This window comes from Fusarium oxysporum, chromosome VI, assembly GCF_013085055.1.
Source record: "Fusarium oxysporum Fo47 chromosome VI, complete sequence".
NCBI classification, from domain to species: domain Eukaryota; kingdom Fungi; phylum Ascomycota; class Sordariomycetes; order Hypocreales; family Nectriaceae; genus Fusarium; species Fusarium oxysporum.
This window is the reverse complement of record NC_072845.1, coordinates 584,466-610,705: the sequence shown is the minus strand read 5'-3', so window position 1 is coordinate 610,705 and position 26,240 is coordinate 584,466. Positions and strand designations below refer to the sequence as shown.

General features: G+C 46.4%; 9 protein-coding genes across 9 annotated transcripts; 3 read left to right on the top strand and 6 right to left on the bottom strand.

Annotated features, from left to right (window-relative positions):
* Positions 1-5: 5 nt before the first annotated feature.
* On the bottom strand, positions 6-4,331 carry FOBCDRAFT_162750 (uncharacterized protein; the record flags this gene model as incomplete). The annotated part of the gene is made up of 3 exons (XM_031187352.3): positions 4,001-4,331; positions 3,309-3,948; positions 6-3,256 (listed from the first exon to the last, which is right to left on the bottom strand). Coding segments are annotated over exons 1-3 (4,197 nt in total), but the record flags the coding sequence as incomplete, so codon positions are not given.
* Positions 4,332-4,557: 226 nt separating this feature from the next.
* FOBCDRAFT_225029 (Caleosin related protein-domain-containing protein) lies at positions 4,558-5,758 on the bottom strand. Its single transcript, XM_031187353.3, has 5 exons — positions 5,562-5,758; positions 5,422-5,510; positions 5,342-5,374; positions 4,929-5,292; positions 4,558-4,871 (listed from the first exon to the last, which is right to left on the bottom strand). The coding sequence occupies exons 1-5, from the start codon at positions 5,716-5,718 to the stop codon at positions 4,753-4,755; spliced, it is 762 nt and encodes a 253-aa protein (XP_031038488.2). The 5' UTR covers positions 5,719-5,758; the 3' UTR covers positions 4,558-4,752.
* Positions 5,759-6,254: 496 nt separating this feature from the next.
* FOBCDRAFT_184347 (NADP-dependent oxidoreductase domain-containing protein) lies at positions 6,255-7,502 on the top strand. Its single transcript, XM_031187354.3, has one exon. It carries the CDS (start codon positions 6,299-6,301, stop codon positions 7,400-7,402), a length of 1,104 nt encoding a protein of 367 aa, XP_031038489.2. The 5' UTR covers positions 6,255-6,298; the 3' UTR covers positions 7,403-7,502.
* A 728-nt stretch (positions 7,503-8,230) lies between these two features.
* Positions 8,231-12,165, top strand: FOBCDRAFT_202612 (uncharacterized protein; the record flags this gene model as incomplete). Its single annotated transcript, XM_059609040.1, has 3 exons — positions 8,231-9,212; positions 9,279-10,143; positions 10,200-12,165. 3 exons carry the CDS (start codon positions 8,231-8,233, stop codon positions 12,163-12,165), a joined length of 3,813 nt encoding a protein of 1,270 aa, XP_059465077.1.
* A 958-nt stretch (positions 12,166-13,123) lies between these two features.
* FOBCDRAFT_251013 (P-loop containing nucleoside triphosphate hydrolase protein) lies at positions 13,124-14,105 on the bottom strand (the record flags this gene model as incomplete). Its single annotated transcript, XM_031187357.3, has 2 exons — positions 13,124-13,906; positions 13,956-14,105. 2 exons carry the CDS (start codon positions 14,100-14,102, stop codon positions 13,124-13,126), a joined length of 930 nt encoding a protein of 309 aa, XP_031038492.3.
* A 2,025-nt stretch (positions 14,106-16,130) lies between these two features.
* Positions 16,131-18,768, bottom strand: FOBCDRAFT_137426 (heterokaryon incompatibility protein-domain-containing protein; the record flags this gene model as incomplete). Its single annotated transcript, XM_059607976.1, has 3 exons — positions 16,131-17,504; positions 17,574-18,431; positions 18,484-18,768. The coding sequence occupies 3 exons, from the start codon at positions 18,766-18,768 to the stop codon at positions 16,131-16,133; spliced, it is 2,517 nt and encodes an 838-aa protein (XP_059465076.1).
* A 1,483-nt stretch (positions 18,769-20,251) lies between these two features.
* On the top strand, positions 20,252-21,764 carry FOBCDRAFT_162740 (uncharacterized protein). The gene is made up of 2 exons (XM_031187359.3): positions 20,252-20,501; positions 20,550-21,764. The coding sequence occupies exons 1-2, from the start codon at positions 20,310-20,312 to the stop codon at positions 21,741-21,743; spliced, it is 1,386 nt and encodes a 461-aa protein (XP_031038494.2). The 5' UTR covers positions 20,252-20,309; the 3' UTR covers positions 21,744-21,764.
* Positions 21,765-21,779: 15 nt separating this feature from the next.
* Positions 21,780-23,007, bottom strand: FOBCDRAFT_261568 (uncharacterized protein; the record flags this gene model as incomplete). Its single annotated transcript, XM_031187360.3, has 7 exons — positions 21,780-21,946; positions 22,000-22,166; positions 22,218-22,320; positions 22,372-22,530; positions 22,578-22,715; positions 22,762-22,855; positions 22,905-23,007. 7 exons carry the CDS (start codon positions 23,005-23,007, stop codon positions 21,841-21,843), a joined length of 870 nt encoding a protein of 289 aa, XP_031038495.2. The 3' UTR covers positions 21,780-21,840.
* Positions 23,008-23,085: 78 nt separating this feature from the next.
* FOBCDRAFT_225024 (uncharacterized protein) lies at positions 23,086-24,359 on the bottom strand. The gene is made up of 3 exons (XM_031187361.3): positions 24,001-24,359; positions 23,808-23,955; positions 23,086-23,758 (listed from the first exon to the last, which is right to left on the bottom strand). Exons 1-3 carry the CDS (start codon positions 24,236-24,238, stop codon positions 23,452-23,454), a joined length of 693 nt encoding a protein of 230 aa, XP_031038496.2. The 5' UTR covers positions 24,239-24,359; the 3' UTR covers positions 23,086-23,451.
* Positions 24,360-26,240: the final 1,881 nt, after the last annotated feature.

Sequence of the window (26,240 nt, the reverse complement as noted above, 5' to 3'; positions counted from 1 at the left end):
TATACTCTAGTTGACAGCAAGAGGGCAATGAAGAAAGAAAACAATCCGACCAAAGACGCAAGGAGAGCCCAACCAATATTCCTAGTATACCGAGAATTGCAATATGCTTCAACCTTGCCAGATGCAACATAAACTTCAGTATTTGATAATCCAGTTCCAACCCCTTTGTCTGGTACCTGAGTGAATCCCCTGAAACCAAAGCTTTCAGGCTTGTACTTTTTCCATCTCCTATCGCCCGATTTCTGGCTCAGTGGCTTGCGAAACTCCTGCTGTACCGGAACAATAATGAACTGAGAGCGATTGCGGCGCATGGAAAGCTTGATGAAGTAGGTTGGCCGAGCTCTAGAAAGTGCCGTCAGCCTTGTGACAATAGACAATTGGTGAGGTAATGTTCCCGGAAACTGCCATCGTAGAAGTTGCGAACGCAGAGGAAGCTGTGGAAATGTGCCATTTTGTAGATTCCACATGATAGAGAACCAAAGTCGAGAAAAATATCCATAGTAACCTTTTCGGTACAAGTGACATGGATTGTTGATTTCATAGCCTTCCCCATTGATATAAACGAGTGGAATCAACGGATCTAGGAAGTCATAGATTGGAATGTAAACGTTCAAATCTCCATCAAACAGGAGTTGAAGGACCTCTAGATGTTTTGGACAAAGGTATTCGCTACCGTAGGGCTTCCGCCGGTTATCATGAGATTTCCAAGATTCGATACCTAGGCGTCCGCTCATCAAAATGAACAAAACAGTTCGAAACAGAGTTCTCTGTTCTTGTTTGACTTGAAGCTTCTCCTGATCAAGAAGAGCACGGAAGTGATGCAATCTACCATGAAAAGCACCTGCAGTCAATGGACCCCCAGAGCCGAAATTAACGCTGACAGATGGGCCTGCTCCGGCGTTGAGCAAAGTATCGAACAAGCTGATCTGGCAGTGTGCTGTTCTTTTGACACATTGAAGCGCGGAATTAGACCCATCGAGGCCGAGACCACGGAGTTCATACTCATATTTGGGATATGAGATTACGGCCCTGCTTAGGGTATCGGTCTCACAGTCCCTCCAATTGATATAAGGGTTAGATTCAAAGAGAAGAGGGAAAATATTCCTTCTATCGCGCTTCGATAGGGCTGAGAGAATTGCCTCCCTATGCTCTTGACAAGACAGGTCAATTCGTGTATCCGACATCTCCAACAAGGATCGAACGTTCGGTAGATTTCCCTCCCTCAACGCCCATACTAACGGTAAGACCCCTTCAAACGGCTCTTCAATATTGGCGCCAAGCTTCACGAATAATGGAACGAGGTTGGATTTACGGTTCTGAGCCGCCAACCTAAGGAGGTGGTCTGGACTGCGCACCTTTGTATTTGTGTCGAGAAGAATTCTAACGGATTCTTCATCGGCATACTGGACAGCGAGCTCCAAATTAGTACGAGATCCTGTCTTGAAATTGACGTCTGCACCTCTGTCAAGCAGTCTCTGTAGGAAGTACCTTCGATTTGGCTTCCTTGAAGGCCTCAACGCAGCTTTCAGAGGTGTATCTGGTCTCATTTTATTAGTGTCCGGGGAAAGCCTTTCAGTCTGAACAAAGCTATAAAATCCGTTCACATCTGCCTTGGCTTCAAGCAGTGCATCAAAAGCTTCCATGTCGTCGACTTGTATTGCTGCTATCAGGGGTACCGGGATGCCGTTATCAACTTTCGCTTTTGCGAGCAATATGAACTTCCAGATGGGTTCATGCCGATTCTGAATAGCTAGGGTAAGGGGAGATGGTGACAACATAGGGAATACGTTGAGCTTGTCCCCCGCTCTCTCCCACAAGTCTCTCAGGATGTGAAACAGTCCGTGGATGGACATTACCTGGAGGGGTGTCGATGCTATTTGCAGAGATGAATATCCCAGGCCTTTTCTCACGAGGAGAGCTCTCCGGATCTCCATTTTTACTGAGAGACACCTCCAAGCCTGGAAAGTCCGGCTACCTTCTGAAATCGGTTCGAAGAAGTTCCGTAAAAGATTCGAGAGTTCAGAGTCTCTGAACCTGGGCGAATCCAACTCATGAGCATGCCAAAGTACATGCTTAACTATATAGGGACAGCGAACTGTAAATTTAAAACAAGGATCAGCTAGATCAGGTCGTTTTTGTGCAGCGACCCGGAGAAAATGTTTCATGTGTGACTCCGGACTTGGTGGCACCCTGACTAGATCTCTTTCAAGGAACTTAATAGAAGAAATAGCAACATGGTGATGTGATTCAAACATGCTGTAATGATGCCTCTCGATGTATTCTCGTGCCGACAAGTGTGAGAATCGCCAAACATTCGACTTCCGATCGTAGACAATCAAGTTTCCGCAGATGCTCTGGATAGTCTCCGGGGTGAAAATCGTATCAGCTTCTGTCGAAACGGAGTTGGGATCGATCTGCATCACGAGCGACAGTTCGGAAGGCATTAATGGTCTGAATGCGCACAGAACCCATTGCAAGGCTCGCCTAGCTAGCTGTTGTTCGTACGAGGACATCTCTTGCATCTGATTCCAGACAACATCGTAAGCACCTTTGAGTCCGGTAGGTGAGATCTGGATTTGTTCCCTAATATTCTTCTCGTTCCATATTCTGAGCCGATGAATCTGGTCTACCTGCAGTGCTGCCCATTGAAACATGCCTAGACTTTTTTCGTGAAACACTGCTTTGACCTCCTCCCGAAGCTCGGGACTTAGATGGGCCCAGCGAGAATCTCGAAACAGCCTATCGTCCACATAACAGGAGATATCTTCTTCATTGTCTGTTACCTCCATCTCCATGAAAGGTGTACCCCTAAAATGACGTAGAATGTCCTCATCATGTCTGCTGGAGATAAAGACGCGGAATTTTGAGCTGCCATTTGCGAGGCTGCTCAGGACTCTCATCAGCTCCTCCCGAGTATTTCTATCGCACTCATCAAGGGCATCCAGAATAATCGTAGTTTTGGAATAACTTTCGATAAGCTTTCCAATCAGATTTTCGCAGGTTGGTACATCAAAGGTTGTACCATTGAGTGCAAGTCTGTTTGGCAGATCTTTAAGAGCGACGTGAATCGTTCCCCTTTCAACGTCCTTGACTGGATTAGATAGCTGGCGAAGGATGCTGCGGAGGATATCCTGAGGATTTCTTCGATTCTGTTCGTCCCTCTTGCAATAGAAAAAGGCCAATGCCTCACTCGTCTCAGCCTTCCCAATAGAATAGTCGACTACTCTTGAGATGAGAAACGTCTTGCCGGCCCCAGCTATAACTTCTCAGCCACAAATAAGGATGAACTGGAGAGTTGGTGCACTTACGATTTCCATACAGAATGGTTACTGATGAGCCACTTTCCTCCCATCCAATGAACTTCTCCTTTTTCAATATCCACTCACAGGTGCCCGCCGTTCGCTTGCCACTGACTTCCTCGTGGTGAGCCCGATATAAAATGGCAGAAATACTTTTAAGAGTTTCGCATCGTTCAGATTCGTCAATTCGCACCAGTAATTCTCGGACTCGATCCCCTATTTCAGTAAGAGATGGCTGGATGCTTCTGAGCAAGTCGAGAGATTTGCGGGATAAGGTATGACTCAGGATTTTTCGACAGTCCTCTCCGCGATCTATGACCTTTTTGTGTTGTGCTTCCAGGTCCTCATGGATGCTCACTAGTTCGGATGAATTAAATATCGCCGTGGCTTTGCGCTTGACCTTATGCTGGCTGGAAATGAAGTAACAATACTTGAGAGCACTGAGCAGCGCCGAGTAAAGCTTGATGAGTTCCTCGCGCAAGTTATCGAGGCCTTGTTGACTAAGTTTGACCTCATTTTGAGTCCCTCCGATGTGCATGGACTCTTGTGTGTAGACAATCTCTAGAACGCGACCAGAAAAGACGAAGTGCGGGGTCGAGGCAAGACGTTCAAGGACGGTATCTGCTTGCTCTCGTTCGGCCAATATAGCCTACAAGAAGTTAGATTGCCAATCAGGCCATGGGAATCGGGGCATATAATACCTGCAATATGAATCGAAAGGCTGCCCATGGAAGGGCCGCATGCACAGGGTCAAAATAAGAGACGACATCGCCAATCCCTTTGAACTTATCCAACCAACGGATTATGTTGTCAAAGTACTTCTTGAACCTGTGACTGGTCCTTCCAAGCTCTTGCTGCTTTTGTGCTGTCTGTTTGATGAGTGCATCGATCTGTTCGGTCCCTGTCGCGTTGAGCTGTATGCCTTGTTCAAGGGAGGCTAACCAGTCTCGCACATCCGCTGGAAGCTTCTCACGAGCTTTCGCCCAAAGGCACGATGAATTGCTCATAATAAACTCATTAGATGCAGAATATATAGGCCATGACAAGTGTTGATAGTACAGCAGATTAATCGTGCATATAGCAAAAGAATACTGAAGTTAGGCTTCACCTCTGAAACATGTAAGCAGTTGGGGAAATTCAGCTGCATGACCAACAGAATGTCGCCACGTTGGCTGCAGTTGCTCAGCCTCACTGTGTGCCTGCGTGCCAGCCTTGTATGCACCCTTTGCAGGTAAAAGCTATTATTAGTAATTTATGCCTTTGAGTAGGTTGAAAATGTAAATAAAGAGACTCTGATCAGTTAGTGAATAAATACTTAAATTGGTTTTAACACCAAGCCTCTTGGCTGTTCATTCTAAGATATGGCAGCACCCAACACAAATGACTCTCCATTACATTAGACATAGCTACACGTCCTTGGGACAGCTTAGTACTCGTACGATAGTGGAGGCCATTACTTCGAGGCTCGTCGAGCAGCGACCTTATAAAAAAGGCTCCCATCGTAGATCCCTCTGACATCCTCCTTCATCATACGCCCATCATCCGGCCATAGCAATATGTAAGTGGCCAGCCCTGTAAAAGAAGTTAGTCTTGCAATAATAACAAAAGACGCCAATGGGTTTTTCTTACACTCAAAGAAAGCACCACCCCATCCAATTGGATCAGCGATCAACCTCTGCCCCTTCATCAAATTACTCACGTCCCATATGGTCAAATAATCACGACCTTCCGCATACTTGGAGAAAATGTCCTCGAACTTCTGTGGAATGAAGCGTCCTTCGGTATCATAAGTTCCCGTGTCGCTGCCATGCTTATCCTTATGAATGTTGTCGATATAGATACGGAAGAAAGGGTCAGGGAGGAGCGAGGACTGCGTCGGATAAGAGAAATTCCCGTGAATGACGAGAACGGAGATTATAGATAGAATGATTCCATAGCCTAGTCGGTAGAAACCTTTGAAAGTGTCGAGTGGCCAGATCACGCCATCGTGATCCTTGAGATCATTAGTCTCACATCGAAACGATCATGGAAGAGGGAAGGACCTTATCAAAGAAGTCGCAATGCTGCTGCAGAACCTGAAAGACATCAGTACTTAGGTCTGCCGAGTATTTACAAAGCGTACCGTTTGATCGCTATGTCGATCAGCCCAGTCATCAACAGTCGTTCCTTCAGGACGCTCATGAGTAGCAGCAAGGTTAGCTCTTGCAACGCCTGCGAGTTGTAAGTTAGCCAACATCTCCAATACCAGCTGCGGATGCTTACCTGCATGGGCCAGTCTGGGCTTGTCGATCCCCGGCTGATATGGCTTTCGCTCAACAGTCACCGGAACTGTATCAATTGAAGTCGTAATAATAGAATTAGGATCGACCTTTAGCGCATCGGAATAAGACTTTGTGTTTTTGGGATCGTTGAAGTCCATCTTGGCGATGTCGAAATAGCAGTATGTCAAAGTTCGTTGGATAGACTGCAAAGGAAGGTGTATGAGACTGGTTTATATTTCATGCTGCTGCTAGAATGGAAGTTTATTTGCAGCGTCTTTTGGCATGTGAAGACGAGGATGTAAACATGTGACGTCATTCATTCAAGCTAAGTCATAAGAACCACGCAACTTTCTGGTATGCGTAGTTGTTAATACGGGGCAACATATGTGCGAACAATAACGTCATTGAACCGTAGGTAGAGATTGTCTTATCATGGTATTAATAATTGCCGCATCCTCGTTTGTCACGCCATGTTTCAGTTTATGAAAAGTCGATAGCAGAATTGGAGTAGCGTCATCATGACTCCAAAAATCCCTGCCCAAACGTAAACAACCTGACATAACTTGATGAAGCATTGGCACTGTCATCATAAAATCATCAATGGCAACTCAATAGGTATAATGGTCTATAATAGCAGGAATGATTAAAAAGTAGCTTGATCTCTTTCGTGGGATTTTCCGCCAAGTTCCGCAAAGCTTTATTCTCCACATACGCCAAGTATTCCCGCACTCTTTCGATATGGATAAAGCACTACAAGCTGGCCTTTCAGCAGGCATGTCCGCTGTATCGGGCATGCATTCGAAGAAACCTAACTGGGCAGACCCAGAAACTGCCGGTGCCAACGTTCTTCCTACATCATACTGCCCAGAACCCAGTTCTCGTGTTGAGTTTCCGAGTCCTCAAAAGCCTGTGAAGGCTTCGCATATCTGTATTGGCGCTTGGTCGTGGGGCGACAAGTCTACATGGCAGTGGGATGAGAAACAGCTTCCTGATGTCATCCTGGCTTGGAAGACACTATATGAAGCTGGTATCAATTTTATAGACACAGCTGAGGCATACGGTGACGGAGAGAGTGAGAGGATAATCGGAGAACTCGTCAAGAATATTCCTCGCGAAAGCATTGTTATACAGACGAAATACTTCAGCACTCCTCTGAAGGCTGCCAACTTTATACATCCCGTCGACGCGCCAATTAAGAGTCTCAAGGCCAGTCTTCAGCGCATGAACCTCGAATACGTCGACATTTACCTAGTCCATGGCCCAATTCATCCGCAAAGCATCGCCACTATTGCCGAAGGTATGGCTCAATGCGTTGAACAAGGCCTCGCCCATTCAATTGGCGTAGCCAACTATGATGTTGAAGACGTTCAGAAGATCAATGACGAGCTTGCAAAGTTCAACATTCCTCTCGCGACCAATCAATGCGAGTATAACATCCTCCGTCGCTACCCCGAACTCACCGGCAACATCGAGAAGTGCAAAGCTAGCGGCATGATATTCCAGTCATATTCATCCCTAGCCCAGGGTCGATTGACTGGCAAGTACACCAAGAATAACCCGCCGCCCAAGTCACACCGTTTCAGCAGCTATAAGATGGAAGACCTTGAGCCTGTACTTGAGACTTTGCAGAGAGTTGCTGAGAGACGGCGCAAGAGTATTGCTGCTGTTGCGTTGAACTATAATATTAGCAAGGGAGTCCTGCCAGTTGTTGGAATCAGGAACGTTGAGCAGGCGAAGTGTGCTATTGAGGCGCTTGGATGGAGGCTTACGGATAGTGAGATGGTTGAGATTGATAAGGTTAGCATTATTGGAGATAAGACTGTGCTTTGGCAGCAGGGCTAGTCATTTGGAGCTTTGTCCAGACTGCTGTCTGGTTAAGAGTAATTTAAGCATAATAGATATAGATGTTCTCCAACCTAATCTATACCACTGAAACCTTTAAGGCCCAGGTTATGACCATAGGCACAGATGCAAATTGCTTGCGGCGTTGCCGCATTCACTAATTTTCCCGAATGAGAAAGAGTTGCTACAGTGGCTGCAGCAGGTAATCCCTCGGTCGGGGGTAATGAAACTTCTGACGTCAAAGCAGAGTGTCACAATGAACTGGTCTAAAGGCCTACTGATAAGATACACTAAACTTTTCTAAGTCTTTTCGTCCCTCAGGATAAAGGTCCTAAGTTTTCTTGCCTCCCCAAGATAATGTAATTCGTAGCAAGACCCCCCAAAGTGATTGGTTAAAAGGCAGCATCACAATGCCTGCAACAATGCGCTCACAACTTCAGCTGGATTGACTGCCAGCCACCGGAATATGTGGCTAAGTGTGATAGGCTGTTCTGTAAATTTCATGCGGGTGCCAAGTCGGGCTGAATGGTCGTATTATGCAAGACCCTACTGGATTTAGCGCCCGGCAACGCCATAATATGCAGGCTTGGGCAAAAATCACGGCTGTGCTTACGCGCCGGCGGTAATTCAGAGGCAGGCTGTGATGCATAGTGGCCTGGTTCATGAGGCTCGAAGACACCTGGTAACTTCTACTGCCATTCCGCCATTCCTGGTTGTTCTAATATCTAATCCCTCCTGTGTCGCATGTTGTTCTCGGAGAGCATATTTGGCACGTTCATTCAGCAGCATACACCTCGCTCGCCCTCCGCGGCAACAAAGCAACACATCATGCCCGAGGCTGAGGAATATACAATTGGCTGGATCTGTGCTTTGACCAAAGAGCTCATCGCAGCCAAAGCATTTCTCGATGTTCCCCACGATCCTGTTGATAACGCAGCGATTAACGACGACAATAACTACACGCTCGGCAGAATTGGAAAGCACAATGTTGTCATTGCAGTCTTGCCGTACGGCCAATACGGTCTGGTCAATGCCGCAGCTGCCTTGAAAGACATGACTCGGACGTTTTCTAACCTGCGAGCTGTGCTCATGGTCGGAATTGGTGGTGGCGTCCCATGCACGAAAGATATCCGCCTGGGTGATATTGTTGTTGGATCTGTAGGTCGAAACAGTGGCGGCGTCATTCAGTACGACTACGGAAGAGCGATCCATGGCGAGGAATTCACTGTTACTGGTCATTTGAACCAACCATCTATGGCGTTCCTAACAGCTATGAGTGCTCTGCACGCTAGGTATGAGATGGAAGGTCACAGCATTGACAGCAACATCGATAAAGCACTCCGAAAATACAAACGACTAGGCAAGAAATACAAGAGGCCAGAGGCTTCCACCGACAGATTATACAAAGCAGACTTCGTTCATGAGGGAGGCGAGGGCGTAGTCTGTAGCAATTCTTGCGGCGATGACAAGCTGGTACACAGAGACGAACGAGGCGAGAACGAAAACAATCCTGCCATTCATTACGGCTTGATAGCTTCAGGCAACCAATTGATGAAGGATGCACTTTTACGCGATAAGCTCGCATCGAAGCATGGCATCTTGTGCTTTGAGATGGAAGCTGCAGGGCTGATGAATCACTTCCAGTGCGTGGTCATTAGGGGGATCTGTGACTATTCTGATTCACATAAGAACGATGAGTGGCAAGAGTATGCGGCTATGGCCGCCGCGGCCTATACCAAGGACCTACTTCTTCAAGTAGCTCCGAGCAGCGTGCAGAAGGAGGAACGAATTGAAGCTCTTTTGGGACAGGGTGAGTGATTAAGCATGCGGTATAATAGCTAATATATGATTACTGGAAGCTAATAGCAATAAATAGTGAATGAAATGGTTGATGATATTCACCAGATGGCCACGGAAAGCAGTCGTGACATAAGATCTCTTTCGTCCAGCGTTCACGACAATGCTATATCGAGATGGCTCAATCCAGCTGATCCATCTGTCGATCACAACAAGGCTCGCGAAGCATGCCACTCAGGTACCGGGCAGTGGTTGTTAAACAACCCTCGATATCTCACCTGGAAGTCCCAGATGAATTCCTTTCTCTGGCTGAATGGGAATTCCGGTACAGGGAAGACTATTCTAAGCTCGACTGTCATTGAAGATATACGAAACAGCCCTCTCCCCCAACTTCGCGACTGCGCAATACTTTACTTCTATATAACATTCACAGACCACCAAAAGCAGTCTCTTGACGCTATTCTTCGATCTCTGATCAACCAGCTTTACCGTAGCCGGCAGGAAACTCGACATTCAATCACTTCACTCCATTCGAATTGTGGTGGCGGGAGTAGTCAAGCAACTGTAGAACAGTTGAAATCTACCTTTCGCGACATGCTTGCAGTTGTGGGAGAGGCCTTTATCCTGGTTGATGCACTGGATGAATACCAGAAACGGAGCACCCAGCGATGCGAGCTATTGGCCTGGATAGAAAGCTTTCGCAACGGGCCAGTCAACACCCATCTCCTCGTTACAAGCCGCGCGGAACATGACATAGAGACCTCTATCGAAACATGGGCTGATTCTGACAGTATCATCTCTCTCAGAACAGACAACTTGGGTCGAGATATTTCTCATTATGTCCGTGATGTTGTGACCAAGTCCACGAGCTTTCGTCGCTGGCACGGGCAAACATCAATCCAGGATAACATCGTGAACACTTTGACTGCGAAAGCAGATGGAGTGTAAAGTCCCCAAAGGTCCTCAATCTTATTTAGAAAAGCTAACGATTGATTTAAAGGTTTCGTTGGGTCTCTCTACAATTGGAGCGCTTGAAAGACTGCATCAACAAAGAGGAAGTCAATACAACCCTTGAGACTCTTCCAACGACTCTTCAAGAGACATATTACCGACTATTGAACGAACTTACAAGTACTAGAAGGAAATATGTCATTCGAATTCTTCAGTGTCTAGCGTACTCGGACATCCCAATGGAGCTCGAAGCTGCTGTCGATGCTCTCGCGATAAATCTTACAGCGCCACCCGGTTCACGATTCATTATGAAAGAACGTATGCCATTACCAGCTGAGATATCGTCACTTTGTTCTACATTATTTGTCGCTGTTTCTATCCATCCACTCCTCATGCACAATAGATTATATGATACGAAATGGACATGGTATGATGAGGCATTAGTACTGCAATTAGCCCATTCGTCCGTGAAAGAGTTTATATTATCCTGCCCCAGGACGGAGTTCGACGGGTTATTGATCGAGTCTACCGCAAGGTTGACCATTACAGAAATATGCCTTGTCTACTTCCTGGAAATGGATTGTTCCTTGACCGACAAAGAGCTGATGAGGACACATCATCTATTGCCATTTGCTGTGGACAGTTGGTTGCGTGATGCCTCCTGCCGCGGGTCAAGGCTCAGTACCTTCACACACTTGTCAATGGAGCTCTTTTCGAACCACGTACTCTTCAAACGATGGAGGAAATTCATTGAAACAAGGATGAATGATAAGCACGGATGGCTTAGGCGTCGTTTACCAAAGCATGATCAAGTGTTTTATGCAAGCTGGTCTGGGGACCAAAGCTGCGTCAAGCAGCTTATAGACGCAAGCGCCAAGGGGGATACTACAGCGTGGAGGCTTGATCCTGCCCTCCATCCTGCCTCTGAGTTTGGCCATTTGGAAACCGTTGCGCTTTTAGTTCGAGAAGGTGCTGATGTCAACGCTAAAGGAAGAACACTTGATGTCCTCTGTACTGCCGTCAAAGCTGGTCATACAGATACCATTGCACTTTTGATTAAGGAAGGCGCCAATGTCAACGCCCAACAAGAATATTGGGGCAATGCCCTCCAACTTGCCAGTGAATCTGGCCGTTTAGATATTATTGAGCTCCTGATTAAGGAAGGTGCTGATGTCAACGCTCATTCAAGTGTTGCCACTGCCCTTTTTTTTGCCTCGGACTCTGGCCATTTGGATATTGTTATGCATCTAGCGGAGGAAGGCGCCGATGTCAATACTCAAACACGATATGGCACTGCCCTTCAAGCTGCCTCGAGCTCTGGCCATTTGAATATTGTTGTATTCTTACTGGGAAAAGGTGCTGATATTGACGCCCGAACAAGAAGATCCGATAACGCTCTTCAATGTGCTTCCCAGTATGGCCACTTGGATATTGTTAAGTATCTATTAAGCAAAGGTGCGGCTGTCAACGCCCAAGAAGGAGATTCTCGTACTGCTCTTTATCTTGCCTCTATCTTCGGCCATTTGGATATTGTTCTATATCTGATAGAACAAGGTGCTGATGTTAATGCCCAAGGAGGACTCTATGGCACTGCCCTTTGCGCTGCCTCCTTCTCCGGCCATTTGAATATCGTTACACATCTCGTGCATAAAGGTGCTGATGTGAATGCCCAAGGAGGACTCTATGGCACTGCCCTTTGCGCTGCCTCCTTCTTCGGCCATTTGAATATCGTTACACATCTCGTGCATAAAGGTGCTGATGTGAACGCTCCAGGTTTGCGCATTAAAAACGCATTTCAAGCTGCTATTTACAATAACCAAGACGCTGTACTCGAATTCCTTCAAAATCACAAAGCTGACCTTAGGTACGTCGATATGTCAGACTTTCACCGCCATGATCCGCCTTATTGCTATCGAAGATTGGAGCTCATTTTTCACGGGCGGTACAATTCTGATACTTCAAGCGCCGCTAGGAAGGCGCCACGTCATGCGATTGCAAGAAACACGCTTCATTAAATTGACCCAACTTCCATTCGACCACCTCACTAACACTAATATTTTAGACACCACTAGGAATCCCAGGCTTGATTTTGCCTCACGTTGACGTCGCCCTATTACGAGGAATCGATATCTAGTTGAAAATGGAGCCGATCCTTGCATCTCGAACCCTTGTGGCTGGTCAGTTCTTTTTGATGCTTTAAAGAAGATGTATATCAGAAGGTTTTACAAAGAAACACCGAGCCAATATCGTGCAAGAACCCAAACTAAGCTTCTTTGATGTGACAGAGAACGTCAATTAAATCGTGGGATTATTCGTCATCCATTTTCCCATCGTGAATAGGTGCATTTGTAAAGGTTGCAACTAATGGACAACATACCTCATATCCAACGTCAGCAAGTGCTAGCCGCTGCAAAACAACAGGCTGTTCTTCAGGCTTTACTACTAAACTTGCAAACAGAAGCTAAATGTAGAAAGAGTAAGACGCATGTGTCACTAGTAGAGCTCTTGAGCCGTCCTACAAAATGACTATAGCAACTATTAACTCATTGCAGTAGTGTCTGAGCTACAATCTGTCCGCGCTTTAGCGGGGTAGGTTATCCACAACTTCTCGCGAATATACATGTATGTAGCCTGGTCTCTTTAGTCCAATGGAACTTTTCTAGTTATAACAGTACAGATATTTACTAGATCTGTATACAAACCAATGCTTTGAGTAAACAGAACATTACATAAGAATTTCTTGATTAGAATGGCTTCGTTTGCCCTCTGAAACACTACTACCTTGAACCAAAGGTCATCCGCAGATAGGGCATACATAGCCGATGATGAAGGTGCTATGCTCCACTGAAAAGAAGACAAAAGATGAATATCCATATGTTTACATATTAAGCCATGAAACGTAGGCTCGCATATCTCAAATGATACATAACGAATTGGAAACCTCCCCGTATCATGACTCTCTGCAACTATGGCTCACTTCAGCCAACCTCCGTGCTGCAGCCAGTTCGCACACTCCTCTCCGAGCTCCTTCGTCGCCCTCTCTTCGTACGCCTTACAGTCCTCCTCAGAAAGCACATCCTTCCATCTCGAGTTCGTTCCCTTGTACACAAAGTCCTTCGCCCCGTTCTCCCAAGCAACCTCAGCCTGAGGCGGCGCCGCCAATTCCGCATGCTCCTTCATCCAATCAAACGTAGAATGCTCAACGACATCTTTGAACTTATCGTCCGGCATGTCCGGAATCTCAAGAAATTTGGAAATTCTCTTGATTCCTCCTTCAAGATCAGCTTTGAGATCATTGAAGTGGACAAGAAGCAAGTTAGGCTGGTCACGATGCTCCCACCATCCACGAACATGACTCCAGAAAGGCCAACCAAGAGAACTTGGCATGTCGTCCTTCACAAGCTGATCGAAAATGTCTTTGGGATTCTCACTTGGTCGTTTAGGAGGTTGGCCCTCATAACCTGTGTTCTCGAAAAAGCTGTAGAAGGTATCTGTAGCGCGATACATATGATTGTGGATACTCCAAACCATATCACGACCGTCGCGTGCGATGAAGATATACTTGGCTTGGGGGTTCCAGACAAGAGCGTCAAGAGGGAGATGTGTCTTGAGGAAGCGACGGTGAGTTTGTGATTCGATTAGTCCTAGCATGGCCTCCTTGGGGACGATGCGCAGGTCGACCCATGGTGAGAGAGCGCCTGCTGGAACGGTTGGGTCGCCTTGGTGGATGAGCTGAGAGACGATTTGCTGAACCCACTATCGCGATAATTAGATACTGGCTCGGAGCAATAGAGTGACAGCTTACAGTTGTGCCTGACTTGGCGTAGGTAGTGATGATGATATCATCAGGCCTGAACTTGACGTCGTTCCAGATTGACGACTCCATGTGATGGTTACTTTCCTCACGGGTCTTCTGCGGCATATTGCCGTTGGTTCCGTTTGTTGTAGCCATAGCGGTCACTCCTAGCACAGAAGATGAAACTGCTTGAGCAAACATCAAAGAGCCCCTCTTTCACATGGCGGAACCCAACCTCATTTATATCCATCACCTCAACCCATTCCAAGTTCTCGTATCCTCGTCGTATGCACGTAAGACCAAAGGATCTTCAGCCCTGTTCCCCGGTTCTCGGGACCAAAGTCTCACCCAAGAACTCCATTTACACCGGAACTCGCTGACTATCATCAGCCGACAACCCGAACCACGGCTCAAAAGGGTAAAGATCGTCGTAAGCTTCGTCACATGTGATGGTATTGATGTTAAGCTAATGTAGAGAAAAGGGTCGTTGGAGCGCTGTCGATAACTACTCAAGTGCTGCGGAGTAGGAATTAGCCCGTTTATGACGTCGCTTGAGAAGCGTGGTGCGAGAACAGACCCCAAATGTTCAAGGCTAGCTATAAATTGGCCAATTGTGTTTAGTGAGGGCTTCAATGGTTGCCGCACGGGGCTTGAAATATCTCCAGCATGGTTTTTCTTCGCATAAGACTTTCTTTTCATGCATGATGGTTCACCAGATAATATTCTACTTGAACATATCCAACCATTTACAAGTGCTACGTGGTAGTACGGGGCTGGTAAAGGCTTACTATTGGGGGCCGCGAGAATTGTAATGGAGGATAAGCTACCTTGCCGGTTCCGATTACGTTGGCCCATACGGATATGCCGCTCGAGTCACCGCTCTTCAGACCTTTGAGCCTTTTGCTACGACGGTCAGCATCGTGAGGTGGGCCCAGGTAAGACTGTTCGCTGGGGCTCAGACGCCAGTGATATTACTAAGAGCTAGTGCTCACTAGCCCCCTGAACCCTGATGCACTGTTCTCAGATTCAGATCCACAGCCTGACTTGGTTTGGTATGATGTCTATTGTCCGATGAGTTTGAATCGCCGAAATACATTCGTTTCACTCGAGGGAGCTATCAGTTTGACAGCAAGTAGTCGCAGGCGTTAGCAGCTAGCCTTGGACCCCGTATAGGTAATTCATGAACCGATGCTATCCGAAGTTGCGAGAATTGCTCCCCGCTCGGAGGAGCTAGTGCTGATCTTACATACGGGCCTGCTGAGATCCGGCGGGTAAGGCTGAAAGAGGAGTGTCACCGATAGCCGGCATTCAAAAGCTGGTTAATGTATTTCTATTATTAAACCATCGATATTTACTATAGCCATGACATCCTCTGCTGAAACCATTCCATCCATATCTTCCAACCTCTCAGGTGGGAGAAGAAGCTACTCTAAATATCTTAGAACGAATATGATACTACGAAGCCGACGGGCCGAGAATATATCAGGAAAACACAAAACCAGGAATAAATCAAGTTATACATGCATCTTACTAATGAGATAAAACACAAAGGGAGTTAAGTTAATATCTATATAATAATCCTATCTCAGCAATGGCTTTTTTCCAGAATTCATCTTCGCAATCCGTCATTCAGATCTATCCATGAAGAACGGCCATTATATTTTTGCGAACCGTGGCTGGCTTCGCGAAGCAGCAGATAGTTAACAATATATATCATTTGAACAAAATGATCCAATGGCAAGGCCACTGAGTAATTGCTCCCCCAGCAGATACCAGACTGTAAGTTTACTGGAATATCGCAGCAACTTGAATTGGCCCCTAAGGATTAATCCCGGTAAACTTCCTGTAAGCTTTCACTGAGCAAGATGTGCTATTTTCAGTTGGGGTATATGGCTGAGAGCTTGTATTCACCACACAGAACTTAGAGCTAGGCAGATTAGGTCGAGAACCTCAAGCTTAATGCTAAGTGGACTAAACTGCCTGTGTATTTTCCCTAGTCGACTCTCAGGCGAATTCAACTCAGAGACAGCACTTATAATACACAATAGTCTTCTTTATAGCTGATTTGTATTATCTTTATTATTTTTCGCTTCTACTTATTGATATATAATATATCGGGTTTTAAAGAAAATATTCACAACGATGCTTATATTAAAATAAAATGCCAATGCTGGAATTAAATGACTAAAGAAAACTTACATACTTTGCCTCTGTATTTATCCTTACTAGCCCTGTAAGTACCTTTTTCCATTCCATGGTTTGCTTTATAGTAATATACTCCGGGTTTATATCTCTTAGCTCTAGTGGGAAAGCCTTGTCTAAATATGACTGATCTTCACGTAAAAATTTACTGAGAGTTTCTATGTCCTCAGTGAGACCCTCTATCGTTCCTTGGCAGCCCAGGGTGCTTTCTGCCGCTACGGCTCCAGGGTTGGTCAGAGCATCATCGAGCTGCTTGAGCAAGCGCGTACTCTGAACGGTGAAGCCGCTCCCAATAGTCTTCCTGAAGGCTTTTGATAATTGCTTCGACTTTTCAAGACAGTCTCTCAGTGCTCCTTTCAGGTCATGTAGACGGCTGTGAAGTAAGACAGCGAAACGGTATCTGGCCACGTTCCAGGCACTCTTGATCCAGTCCCGGACGCAAGTATGCAATAGATGGGCTTTGTCCCAAAACTCAGCCAGGCTCGGCAGTTGTTTCTGCAGTTCTGTATTGCTTGAGGACGCATGCCAAGCTTCCGGTGCCAGAAAAGGCCCCCAGCTTCTCCAAGTTGGAGAGTATGTCTTGGACATGTCCAGAGATGAATAATGGCAGCTTTGGTCTCCGATAGGTAAAACATGTTCTCTTTCTGACGGATCTGATCTTGTCATCGTGAATACAATATTTCTCCACTTGTCTATGAACTGGACCATATTCAGTGTAAGAGGTGTGAACTGTGTGAGGCGTTGCAGTTCATCGAACTTGAGAACTTCAACAGGGCTAGACTTCTTTGTTTGGCAGGCTATAGCTGCAACACACGGACTGATCAGTCGATATTCTAGCTCATTATGTTGAGATTGTTGTGCGAGGAATAATGAAGTACACCCCTCGACTCGGATTATTTCCGTATGGCCATGGGGACGCTGAAGCGCCCATGCGAAGCTCCGAACTGCAATTTTAACATTGTCTTTCAGATTCCAGACGGCTGTGCCGTACTCGAGGTTTTCTATCCCACTGTTCGGTGCCGACTGAATTGTGACGGAGGAGGAAAGTGATCGGATAAGAAACACTGTCTCGATGCTAGTTGCAAGGTAACCTGACCCCGAGTACACTGTTTTACAGCGTCTTCCTTTGCTGTTGCACTCCGAGTTCTCATCATGGGGCCAACCATCAATAGTGCGTATCGTATGGCAGTCCAGCGGTGAGTTGTCAGTAGCGAGGTGTCTAAGATCCAGCTCAATCTGGCGAATATGTCTAAAGATGTCCTTGAAACCCTGTAGCGGCGTGAATGTATCCCAGATAGGGACCCAACATGGGATGCCATAATAGCTTTTTCCGTTCCGGTCATTGTTGTTTATATACTGAATGATATCGCAGCATTGATAGCTCTCCATCAGGTATGCAGCGACACCGATGTAAACCTCGCGGACCATTAACTCGTAATCAGGACTCAAGTCTGAGCCTTGGACGTCGCTAACAAGACCTAGCAACCCAAATACCTTATCACGCAGATCTGTCACGCGGCAGACACTCGTTGCAATAAGGAGGTCTTTCAAGTCCATAGGGGTTCGCTCCGTGTGTGATTTAACCTTTCCAGCATATTGAACCCATGAAGGAATCTTGACACCTTGCTCGTATAACAGAGAGATGGACTCGTTGGAGAATGGGAGTGAAACCTCCCCGCAGTGAATCGTAATAGATCCAGCAAGTAGAAGCTCTTGGACAACCCATAATCGAGTAAAGTACGGCCTTGAGAAGAAGGTGTTAAGAATAGCGATGTTGCTATGTTCTGGCGAGAACAATATGTCAGAGGTTCCATTGCCTTGGGTATCTCTCAATAGGCTCATGGCTTCCAATCCCGTACAATCTTCTCCACTCTCTCTTTCTCCCACGTAGGCATGAACAGTAGCTGCTTTAGAGTAGATGGTTTTCATCAACGCAACCTGGTGAGATCTCTCCGAAGGAGATGACTGGTTGATGCAAATAGAATCGACCCATATGAAGACTGACTTATTCTTTTGGCGCAGGCTTCTTAAAGCACGATCGCAGTTGCGTGTTATACGTAGAACCTTTTGTTCCTCATTAAGGAATATGAGGTTTGAAAGTGAGGTGTCGCCTTTGTCATCTGCCCAGGTGTAGGACAAGGCAGAATATGAAGGACAACTGTCTTGCTCCCAACAGACCTCGAATAGACGGCCTCTGAGAGGATTGAGTCTGTAGCCTGACAATAGTTCCAATAGCCGAATACAGGAGGTTTTGGGTAGGTCACAGTAGACGTAGGGGTTCACCTGCCCATAATGCTTAGCATGATGTTCACCAGTGGGACAAACATAATCCTACATCTATTTGAGGCAGATTCTGAAGTGACGTCTGCATGTTTGGGCGGTAGCTATAGACATATGTTTGGGTTCGTGGGTCAGTTTCAGAGTATTTAACGCCAGGGGGCCATGACAGCCGCCGAATCTTAGCTGAGAGCCAGCCTTGCCACGGATCGACCCTTTGCTTTGTTTGTGATAGCTGGAACTCTTCAACAAATCCGCAGGACAGACACGTCCTCAGGAACAATTCGTTGGTGGATTGCACGAAGAAATCATGCTTTCTGCAACTCTGTTCTTGCTGGTCCATTGGGACAAACTTAGCATGAGCGGTGTTGTTTGGGTCAGGTTGCGAAATTTGGAGTTTTGGGAAACGCGGGGATTTAATGCCAAGGGATGCGGCTGTGTCAAACAAGGCGGATTGGATTTTCCAAAAATGGCGCTTCCTGCATGACCCTTAGCTTGCGTTGACTTAATGACACGGCAATGCAACATGCAAGAGTCGAAGGACGGCTGTGAAGAGGCAATATCAAACCCAATATGGCATGTTCTATACAATATCCTAATTTGCAAGTATAGATAGTAGGTTTTCCAGAGCTTTAGCATCGGAAATCTTAGCAATGTCATTCCCAGCGAAGTGAGAGCCTGGCAGCCTGCAGGCCAACCAATCATGGAGTGCCGCGTCGCATTGCAGCTGATTTCTCATTCATTCTGCAGTCACACCATGGCAAGAGAAGACTGACCAGACATCAAGTATTCGGCATCATATTAAGACTTTATCTTAAGAACTACCCTAAGTAGAGACAAAATGGCCCTTAAAGCTTGCTTCTAGACTTTAGGTTCAATGACACATATATGCCTTCGGGCATGGTTCAACGAGTAAGCAAAAGGCTTTAAAGGCGAAGAGAGACTAGGTCGGCCACTTGAACTACCCGGATTGGGCAGAATGCCTAATGTGGCGCGTAAGTGAAGCAGGCAAAATGAACGGCTGACTGGCCACCGCCCCAACATTGCCTACATGCTATGGAGCAATAACAGATGGCACAATATTATGCCTTTCTCAGGCCGTTATCTAGGGACTCTAGATTCTCAAACTATACATTACCTGGGACCGACCTAATACTAACTGCTCATTTCGGTCGAGTTGGGCGGCAACTGCCTGAATGTGACTACAACCATTGCGAGAAAGAACCACCACCCTGCATTTATCAAATTCAGAACGAGCTCAATATTCATCTGAACTTGCTTGGCTGGCCACGCCAATCATGTTTCTGAACCGTCGGACTCCAGCGATCTTTCACTTGCTATCTAAACTGAAACCTACGATATTCTATAACCGACTCGGTTAATAAAGCTATATATGGCTACTGGCTTTAAGACTAAACATTAAACTACTAACTCCTTAATAAAGGATTATGTATATTATCCCTAGAAAATATTGTCTATTTGTCTAAAGAGGTTTATAATCGCATATAAGTTGTCCCTGGAGCCATCTACTCACACTTGAGATCTTGTTAGGCGAGATACTGGGAATGAGTACTTTCTTTCACGAGTTCAAAATCGCAAAATTGATATTTCTCTTACACAAAGAGACCTCTTAACTGAATGACTCACATTGAATCCTTCCAAAGTCTATTATCGTTGATTGGCTCAAACTGGAAGCTACCTAACATTCTGGGAATAGCGGCATGTCTCCACCAACGGATATTTCTAAGTCCGCTGCGCCCTCTGACAACTTTGCTGACATAAAACAACTCCGTGAGCTTTATATTAGTCTGTACTTACGCCGTTCTCTCGTCTGTAAAACTATTTAGTTTGTATTGTATTTATAAATCGGTCTAATCAACCAAGATGGCTATCCCTCAACGACAGGCCCCTCCAATCGAAGAGTTGCGCCAATTCTACGTCGGCAAAAGCATACACGATGTTCCGAAGCCCGCTGTCATTTTAGACAAAACTAGGGTGACTCGTCATTGTCAGTCCATGCTTAAAGCTGTTGATACTCTTGGTCTTGGTTTCCGAGCGCATGTCAAGACTCATAAGGTCAATTACATCATGTTCATATGAAACGCTTACGCTGACGACGTTCAGACCATAGAAGCAACACGTCTACAGATCGGTCAGGGAAGCGGTGACGTCAAGCTTATTGTATCAACTCTAGCTGAGATTGAACATCTCCTACCTCTCTTGAAGGAGTACAAAGATGCAGGTCGTCGCCTTGATATCCTCTACGGCCTTCCTCTACCCCGCTCGCAGATCTCAAGGTTGGCATCACTTGGCTCGGAGTTAGGACAAGGAAGTATCTCTGTCCTCATAGATCACCCGACGCAGCTTGGCTCTGTGAAGGCGTTCTCGCAGCATTCCAAGTTCCCCGCCAGGGTGTTTTTGAAGGTCGACACGGGATATCATCGTGCAGGACTGCCGCCAACTGCGATGAACAAGAACGGCCTGATCGAGGCACTCGCAGAGCTTGAAGCCCACGGAGAGGCGGAGTTGCTCGGATTGTACTCTCATAGTAGTCTTAGTTACAAAGACAGCACGCCAGAGCAAGCTATGGCGAATCTCGAGGGAGAGATTCGGGGCTGTCTTGATGCAGTCAACGCCAACGCCCATCTCTTTGCGAAGGACAAAGAGCTAGTCATCAGTGTTGGTGCTTCTCCACAGGTCACAGCAGTCGAGAATTTAGTAACAGCACAAGGCGATCTGTCGCCAGCAGCCGAGTCTCTACGCAAGTCCATCCAAGCTGTCACAACAGGCAAACCAGGCGGACTCCAAACCAAGCTTGAGCTTCACGCTGGCGTATACTCGATTCTGGATATGCAACAAGTCTCAACTAACTCGAGGCGAGAGCTGGGATCCTTCGAGGATGAGATTGCTATTTCAATCATAGCCGAAGTTTGTAGTCTCTATAATGACAAAGAGAGATCGCAGCCTGAAGCATTGGTTGCTGTTGGCTGTCTTGGGCTTGGCCGGGAGCCTTGTGCTGCTTATCCAGGCTGGGGTGTCATAAGCCAATCGTCTTACAAGGCAGAATCCTACAGGGGAAGGCGGTTGATCATTGATAGAATCAGCCAGGAACATTCGATTGCGGCCTGGGAACATGCTAAGGGCGAGGATGCTTCTACTCTACCGCCGGTTCCGTTGGAGGTTGGACAGGATGTCGTCATATTCCCGAACCATGCTTGCGTTGCGGGGGCATTATATGGATGGTATCTTGTGGTTGACTCTTCGGAAGGAGATGCAACTAAGATTGTTGACGTATGGGTTAGAGCAAGTGGGTGGTAGAGACGAATAGATATCAATACGGCCTAAATACATGGGCTCGAAGTCTATTATCAAGATCCAAGAAAGTTTCTCGCCATAGACTTCATCGTGAAGTTTCTTACTCCTTCAGGCTATCTTCAAAGAGCTTTTGCAACCTCGCTCCTTCACTATCAGCAACCTGTCCATGCGTCCTGACACTTCCATACGGATGATAAGGATATGGACTATAAATGTCAGCAATGCGTAAACCGGACCTCAATTCATTGAATTCACCTACCCATATTCCGGTACAAAAGTAATAAGATCACTATCCTTGCTTCTCGCCTTGACAATGCGTAGCCAAAGCCTCTCAAAGAACTCTCGTTCCTCTTTGAACACGGGATCTTCAGGCTCAGGACACTGTGACGACTGAGTCGTTCCTATGCGGGCATGGATATGAGTTACCTAGGTATATGTGAGTAACTATACAAGACGATTGATGAGGTAAGTTCTTACTCTTGGGATTAACAGATCTAGTATCTCTCTGTCTTCTTCACCGAGATCCAGGAGTCTTTCGCACACGACAACCCAGTGAGAGATATCTGCCGTCACTCGAAGCCTTGCACCTGGTCAGCCTACATCCGCGAAGGCCATTATAGTATGAACTTACTCTGGAACCTTTGGCAGGATATACTTGGCTGCATACGGCGTGAACAAAGACCTGTTGCGATGCGTTTCGTGGCTGACCAGGCCCGTGAGACCCAGCTCCTTGTCGATACCAAGGGTCTTCTGGTAAAAGTAAACAGATTCGTCAAGACTCCAGTAGTCGCTATGATGATCAACTGCTGAAATACTGTGAAATTCCATGAGACTCACCCTCCGGATTGGGCGTTGATCTTAACAGGCTTCAAGATCTTTGCGCGCTCGAGGTTCTGGCGGTAAATATCGAGGTGGACATCTGGCGCGAGATCTCTGGGCCGACCGCCAACGTAGCCCGCCCATGCTGTATGTAGTCTTTTGAAGGTAAGCCATCGTCGCAGACCTGTGATGAGTAACTTACAGCACAGTGGCTTCCAGGTCAACATCATCCAAGATCTTTCGCAATTGCTGAAGGTTGTCGACATCGCGATCTGTGATATCGACTTCAACACCAGCTGCATCATGTTAGTATCGGCATTTACCAGTTCTATGCGTGAATCCCACCGTAGCCTTGCTTCTTGAGATCAGGAAACCATGGGATCCAGTTCTCAAAGTCTTTCCCAGACTCGACACCCCAGACTGTTCGGAATCGCTTGATGACAACCATTTTAATCTCTTCTCTTCCGACAAGGATATACCAAATACAAGTGAGAAAATAAAGAAAGAAACTTGTTACAATTGCATTGGTTCAGGTCTGTCTTTAAATCGGTCTTCTGTCTGTCAAGTCGAAGGTTCCCAAAAGAGTATCTTCACCCCGGCGGGGAAAATTGCCTGAAATGGGCATGCTGATCACTTCGGCGGGGGAGCTCCACTCTTCACGATATATTGTTTCCGGATCGGAGAAAAGAGGGAAATAGTTCCGGACACTATAGCGAATCTCTCATTGTCTCATTTTCCCAGACAATTTCGGAATGCAGCCATACCTGATAACCCTGCTTAGTCACTGGAACAGCATCTCAACAGCAGAGTCGCAGCGTCTGTAGCACAACCCCTTCACATTTCTGATAGACTGCCAAGGCCGCATCCTGTCTTACACTCGAGGCCTCAGTCTTTAGCCAGCAATGCCTCCAATGTTCTGCTGGTCCAAGCCCGCCTTCCTCATCGCTCCCTTCAGCCGTGAGATCTCGTTTCTCAGTTCTTCATTCTCACTCTCAAACTTCTCCAGCTTTGTATTCAATTCTTCAGTCCGCTCCTGAGCTCCAACGCCGAGTTCTTCAATAATTTTGACGACTCGCCAAAGCCGCATGACGACAATTAGAGAAGCGACCTCCTCGATGATACCACGGAGTGCGACGTCAGTTATGAAGCCTGCGATGACAATGAAAGCGTCGAAACAATGGAACCAAGAATTAAAGTATCTAAGAATGTCAGTCTATGCGATATGAATGAGATGGGACCAGAACTGACTTCCAGCCAAATGCCCAGACAGAGGCAATGAGTTCGACAACGAATAGGCATGAGAACACCAGACTGACAGAGCCAAGTATCTCCAGGGCCAGGTCCCAATCCGATCCCTTCCTACCTTGCTCACATTTGAACAGATTGAGAACGAAGTCTACCGCTATCAGTTTATTGCTCAATTAACACCCCATCTACTCACCAGCAATCATGCTAAGAACATCAAGCGACACCAGCGTAAGAACAGAGTAATGCCCAGCTTTCGACGAAAGAAACTGCACAGTCTTCTGTTTCGTACTTCTCGCGCTCCATGCATCACCTCTGAAGGGATGAGAATGCCAATGCTGGATGTTCAAGGACGGAAGTCTTCTCTTCCCGGGTCGCAGAAGTGGCTGTTCCTCCAGCGAGCTGCCCACACGTTCGATACTTGTTGACGACATTTCGCTACTGATGGAATCAGTGCTTTTAGAGAAGGAAATTGGGGAGACGCGTCTTTCTGATTGAGCTGGGAAGGTTGAGTTCAAGGTATGCCGTGTTATCCGCACAACGACGTCATGGGGCTTATCTTATCTTATCTTATCTCACTACATACCCTGTACATTTCGCGATAAAATCACCGTTTCGTCAGTATTAGTAGATTATAAGTCTAATATTACTAAAAGCTTCTTATCTTTATATAATATATATATATCCTTTTTCTCCTTTCTTTTAACTATATCCTACGACTTGTCGAAGTTGTTATTTATTTCCAAACACTAAGCATCAGGATTATCATACCCATGGACCAAAGAACACGAAAGCTTCTTTCACTTATGGCCACCACCAGGGGGTCAGATAGCTGTCGTTTCAATTAGTGTTAGGCGTGTCTCGCTGTCGCGGAAAGACCCTCTTAAATTGCCAGCCAACCAACAAAGTGACTTGTTCTAGTCAATCGGATGTCCCCCTTCGTACACTTCAAGAATCGTCTTCTCTACAACCAACAACACTTCATATGATAAGTCATACGACTGCCATGGCTCGGACCTTGTCTAGACATCAGATTCGTCCTGCTCATAACTCTATTTGAGGTAAATCAGGTTTAGTCCGTGATCAGGTACTGACGATGGAGTACCTGTCTGGCCATTTGAAGGAGAAGATAGGGAGCTGAACATATGTCTCAAGTTTGCGTTATTTATTACGTTAGTCGGAGTTAATTCGTGCTGGAGGCCGAGGCTTCTGGCAGAGTAGGTTAGACGCTTCAAAATGGAAGATAATGGCCTCATTGTCTCAGCATCCCTTTGTAGGATCGAAGTTTCCACCTTAAGCCATATGCTGCTTTACTCCATTATCGTCAATATTGCCATCCTCTCTTATGCACCAATGGCCTTGCTTGTTGCTCGAGACGCGAATCTAGTAACCAGGCTCGACATCCATGAATATCCATCTGAACAGGAAAGACACCTGACAGTCAGACCTGACTTCAACTAACAAGTAAACACAAATTATCCGGTCTGAGGTGTTCAAGCCAAGCCGAGATGCAGATGCATACTTCAAACAAGAGGATGAACTAGCAAAAGAGTTTCTTCAACAATCTTCTGGGGAGGGAACAGTGTAAATTGGAGAGATCTGGCGTGAGGACAACTGCCTTTATTCACAGGAGTTGGAAGCTCACACTGTTACCATGTCCTCAGGGTTGCAAGTAGCAAGTCTCAGACATTAACTAATGCATACCGTGGCCCGATACGCTTGGAAATATATGCTACATACCCTGAGCTGAGATCCTTGCATACCTCAAATGTTGCAGCATGGCATGCGAAAAGATGCATGGCCCCTCCGAAATCTATAGGGTCAGCGTAGGCTATCCTTTCTTGGATCTCATGTTGCTACGGTCTGGGATCTGCCTGGACCGTCCGCAACCTATTGAGGAACAGGCGTAAAGCTAATAACATGGATGAGGAAGGTACCCTCACATCAATTACCTTTACATACCCGATCATTCTCGAAGGGTAACTGACAAATGCATTTATGGCACGACGGAATGGGGTCAGCTTGCCATAGTCGTGATGCTTCAGTAATAGCACTGGGGGCAATATAACACTTCGCGAATGCAGACATAGTAGGATCGACGAAGAATGCCACTCGCTATTACTCTATATTACCTAAACTCAGATTGCATCGTAACACGTTTAGCCGCCCAAATAGGTATGTACCTTTGCCAGCAAAGTGATATGATAGCTGACGTCTCCGTGTAGTACATGGTCGTTCGACCTTATCCATATTTATCCGGCCCTGACAGCCAGACAAACCAGCCATAATTAGACATCTCATCCTTGTATCGCAACTACATTTGGAACCAAGAAGTTGGAAATTGAGCTTGTCAAACTCTCCAGTAAAGAATGGGATGCTGTACATATGTATACGATAGCATGACACTAACAACCGCTGACTTACATTCAAAGCAAT

What these genes read in the sequence shown, in the direction of transcription:
- FOBCDRAFT_225029 (XM_031187353.3), bottom strand. Translation starts at nt 5,718, where the DNA reads ATGGACTTCAACGATCCCAAAAACACAAAGTCTTATTCCGATGCGCTA. An exon ending in ATCGACATAGCGATCAAACG is followed by an intron (nt 5,375 to 5,421) that starts GTACGCTTTGTA and finishes GATGTCTTTCAG; the next exon opens with GTTCTGCAGCAGCATTGCGA. An exon ending in GGGTGGTGCTTTCTTTGAGT is followed by an intron (nt 4,872 to 4,928) that starts GTAAGAAAAACC and finishes CTTCTTTTACAG; the next exon opens with GGCTGGCCACTTACATATTG.
- FOBCDRAFT_184347 (XM_031187354.3), top strand. Translation starts at nt 6,299, where the DNA reads ATGGATAAAGCACTACAAGCTGGCCTTTCAGCAGGCATGTCCGCTGTA.
- FOBCDRAFT_162740 (XM_031187359.3), top strand. Translation starts at nt 20,310, where the DNA reads ATGGCTATCCCTCAACGACAGGCCCCTCCAATCGAAGAGTTGCGCCAA. An exon ending in CGCATGTCAAGACTCATAAG is followed by an intron (nt 20,502 to 20,549) that starts GTCAATTACATC and finishes GACGACGTTCAG; the next exon opens with ACCATAGAAGCAACACGTCT.
- FOBCDRAFT_225024 (XM_031187361.3), bottom strand. Translation starts at nt 24,238, where the DNA reads ATGTCGTCAACAAGTATCGAACGTGTGGGCAGCTCGCTGGAGGAACAG. An exon ending in TGTTCTTAGCATGATTGCTG is followed by an intron (nt 23,956 to 24,000) that starts GTGAGTAGATGG and finishes TGATAGCGGTAG; the next exon opens with ACTTCGTTCTCAATCTGTTC. An exon ending in GTCTGGGCATTTGGCTGGAA is followed by an intron (nt 23,759 to 23,807) that starts GTCAGTTCTGGT and finishes TGACATTCTTAG; the next exon opens with ATACTTTAATTCTTGGTTCC.